Below are 2,695 nucleotides of genomic sequence, written 5' to 3'. Positions count from 1 at the left end.
TATAAGAGACATTACACAAACATTTGTTGTCTGACAAGTGCGAAACATAGCAAATGTTACGCTCAGCAAATCACGTTTAGCTCCATTAGTTTCGAAATTAGAGTGAATTGACCTCTTCTAAAATGTAATGGTAATATTCTAGAGCATCTCAAAAGCTTTTTAATAAATTTTGATTTTAAAGTGAGTTATGAATAATATTTTAAGATGTATAATAAATAATAATTTCCAATTTTAAAATACTCATAGAATAATGACGATTTAATGATAATTGATAAGTTAATATAGTGAATAGTGATAAAAAATTAATTAGGATCATCGAGATAAATGATAATACAATATTTAATTATTTTGATGGTTTTTTGTCGTTTTAAATAATTATTGTGATAAAATATGGTGCAAAATTGGCCAGACTGAATGGTGGTCTTTTGTCGAATGGTTTTCTTAGGTGTAACCCTTTTTAAAATCTTTTTACGTTTTATTCCATGATATCAACGAGACTATTAATACACAGCCTGCACTGTACACCATATATTATATATATATATACTTATATATGCTGTACACGTCGACAAACAACAGGAAGGTACTAAACTACCGAAGTTAAAAGTAGTAAGGTTAAAAGTACTGTAATTCCTAGATTCGAGGAACTGACGTGAGGCGTGTGGCGTGCCGGCGTGTCGCGTTTAGTACTTGAGAGTCTAAAGTTGAGACTTCGTTTTTACATGTGACTCGCATGACGATTGACGAGCTACCTACGAAACAAATGTTTTTTCATCACTTATTACTTGTTTGTCAGTAGTTGTTACTCCGTACTTGTTTGCGGGGTCGTTATTCGTGCGCCATCTTATGTACTTCTACTAATGTCACTGCTTTCAACCTAAATCACGGAATAATTCATTCTGTGGCATAGACTATATTATACTCCTTTTCAAAAGAGAATATACCGCTTTCGCGCATGCGAATGATTCGATTGTTGCTGTATGGAAATCTGTCTTCTGTGGTAATATTTTTGTCATTGAATAATACGATTTTTACTCAAGAGTAAACGAGTTGTTAATACCTATTGTTACAGGTAGTCAACGCGGACACCCTTTTATCGTTGATTTTCGTTAAAAATCTCTAGTGACCGTTTCGAGATTTCGTTGACTTCCGCGTAGAAAGCACATTACAGCTGTCTCTGCTGTACGTCTGGAGCGGACATCGTTTTAGAAATGTACAACTTACCGAGCCTGGTAAAAACAGCTTATTACGCATGCAACAAGGCCGAGCGTAACAAATTCGACTTGACGGATGCACCGGACGTCGACTTGCGATATTGTTGCGAGTCGCTTTTTGAATTCTTAAAAGTCAACAAGAACCTAGATGAGGGCGACGATAGGCGGACCATGTACAGCCGGTCGCAGTTCGAAGTCGCGGACAATAGGTTTAAATACGTTTGTGAGGAGGCAGCGTTGCATGGGCACATTGAATGCTTGATACTCGCCCACGAAATTGGTCTCCCGTGGAACGTTTCAGCGTCCGACAACGCCGCATTGAACGGTCACTTAAAATGTTTGATATACCTCGGGATGCATGGGTGTCATTGGAGTTTTAACACGTGCAGCAACGCTGCCTTGAACGGTCATCTAAAGTGCTTGAAGTATTTAAGGAGGTCCCATTGCCCGTGGGATCAGGCGACGTGCAGCAACGCTGCGTTGAACGGGCACTTGGACTGCCTGGTCTATGCGCGGAGACACCGTTGCCGCTGGAACCAGGCGACGTGTAGCAACGCTGCGTTGAATGGTCATCTCGATTGCCTGGCGTACGCACGGGAGCAAGGTTGCCCGTGGAACGTGGACACGTGGAGCAGTGCCGCATCCAACGGTCACCAGGCCTGCCTAGCTTATGCGAGTGCAAATGGGTGCCCAAGACCGTCGAGTGAACCCTAACCATAAAGATATTGGGACTTTGGTGTTTTTTCAGTTAGATGGATAACAATAGGTACCTACTACTTAGGTAACAAAGAAACATATTATAACAAAATTTTAATATACATATTATTTACTATTATGAATTAAAAATGTTTATTTTTCACCCTAACAGACCATTCTGATTCCAACAATATTTAGCAACTCGATTTGCATTCTGACAAAATATTCTAATTTTTCACAGCATGTACGAGGGAATGATTGAGCCATATGTTCACAATTGACACTAGTTTAAATTCAATGGTATCTACTTGTTGTATCAGGAATTAAAAAGTGATTAATTTCAATTTGTTAACATTTTTAAAATTTGAAGTCATGAAAAACGATTAGTCGTCATATAAAACTATTAATTAAGTAAGTGGACGGAAGGTATGTAATAAAATATTAATATGAAACTAATTATCTTACCGTTGTCTTAGCAATATTAATTTAAAACTACATATTTTCTGCATAATCAATCAAAATATCTTTATAATAAATTTCTTATGGGTGACATCCCTTTAGATAGAAATTTACTTAGATTCAAATTTTGGCTACTAGAAGGTATTTTTAAAATTTTATAACTATTTGATTATTTGAGGCCATGGTTCACAAAAACAAAATAAATTATAAACCTATACATTAAAACTTTTTTTTTTATGTATAAAAGTTCAATAAGCTTAGTTCATTATTGAAAATCCTATTAAAAAAAAAAATTTGATTAATTATATTATAAAGATAATCATTGC

The 2,695-nt window shown here is 36.1% G+C and overlaps 1 protein-coding gene across 5 annotated transcripts; it reads left to right on the top strand.

Annotated features, from left to right (window-relative positions):
- The first annotated feature begins 472 nt into the window (after window positions 1-472).
- Window positions 473-2,254, top strand: ACYPI31358 (putative ankyrin repeat protein L59-like). Of its 5 annotated transcripts, none has more exons than XM_029486151.1 (3): window positions 473-583; window positions 638-1,000; window positions 1,073-2,053. In XM_029486151.1, the coding sequence occupies exon 3, from the start codon at window positions 1,212-1,214 to the stop codon at window positions 1,926-1,928; it is 717 nt and encodes a 238-aa protein (XP_029342011.1). In that variant the 5' UTR covers window positions 473-583; window positions 638-1,000; window positions 1,073-1,211; the 3' UTR covers window positions 1,929-2,053.
- Window positions 2,255-2,695: the final 441 nt, after the last annotated feature.

This window comes from Acyrthosiphon pisum, chromosome A1 (genome assembly GCF_005508785.2).
Source record: "Acyrthosiphon pisum isolate AL4f chromosome A1, pea_aphid_22Mar2018_4r6ur, whole genome shotgun sequence".
In the NCBI taxonomy this organism is placed as follows: domain Eukaryota; kingdom Metazoa; phylum Arthropoda; class Insecta; order Hemiptera; family Aphididae; genus Acyrthosiphon; species Acyrthosiphon pisum.
This window is presented reverse-complemented; position numbering and strand designations above follow the sequence as displayed.

Excerpts from the sequence above, each read along its gene's own strand:
- ACYPI31358 (XM_029486151.1), top strand. The coding sequence starts at position 1,212 with ATGTACAACTTACCGAGCCTGGTAAAAACAGCTTATTACGCATGCAAC.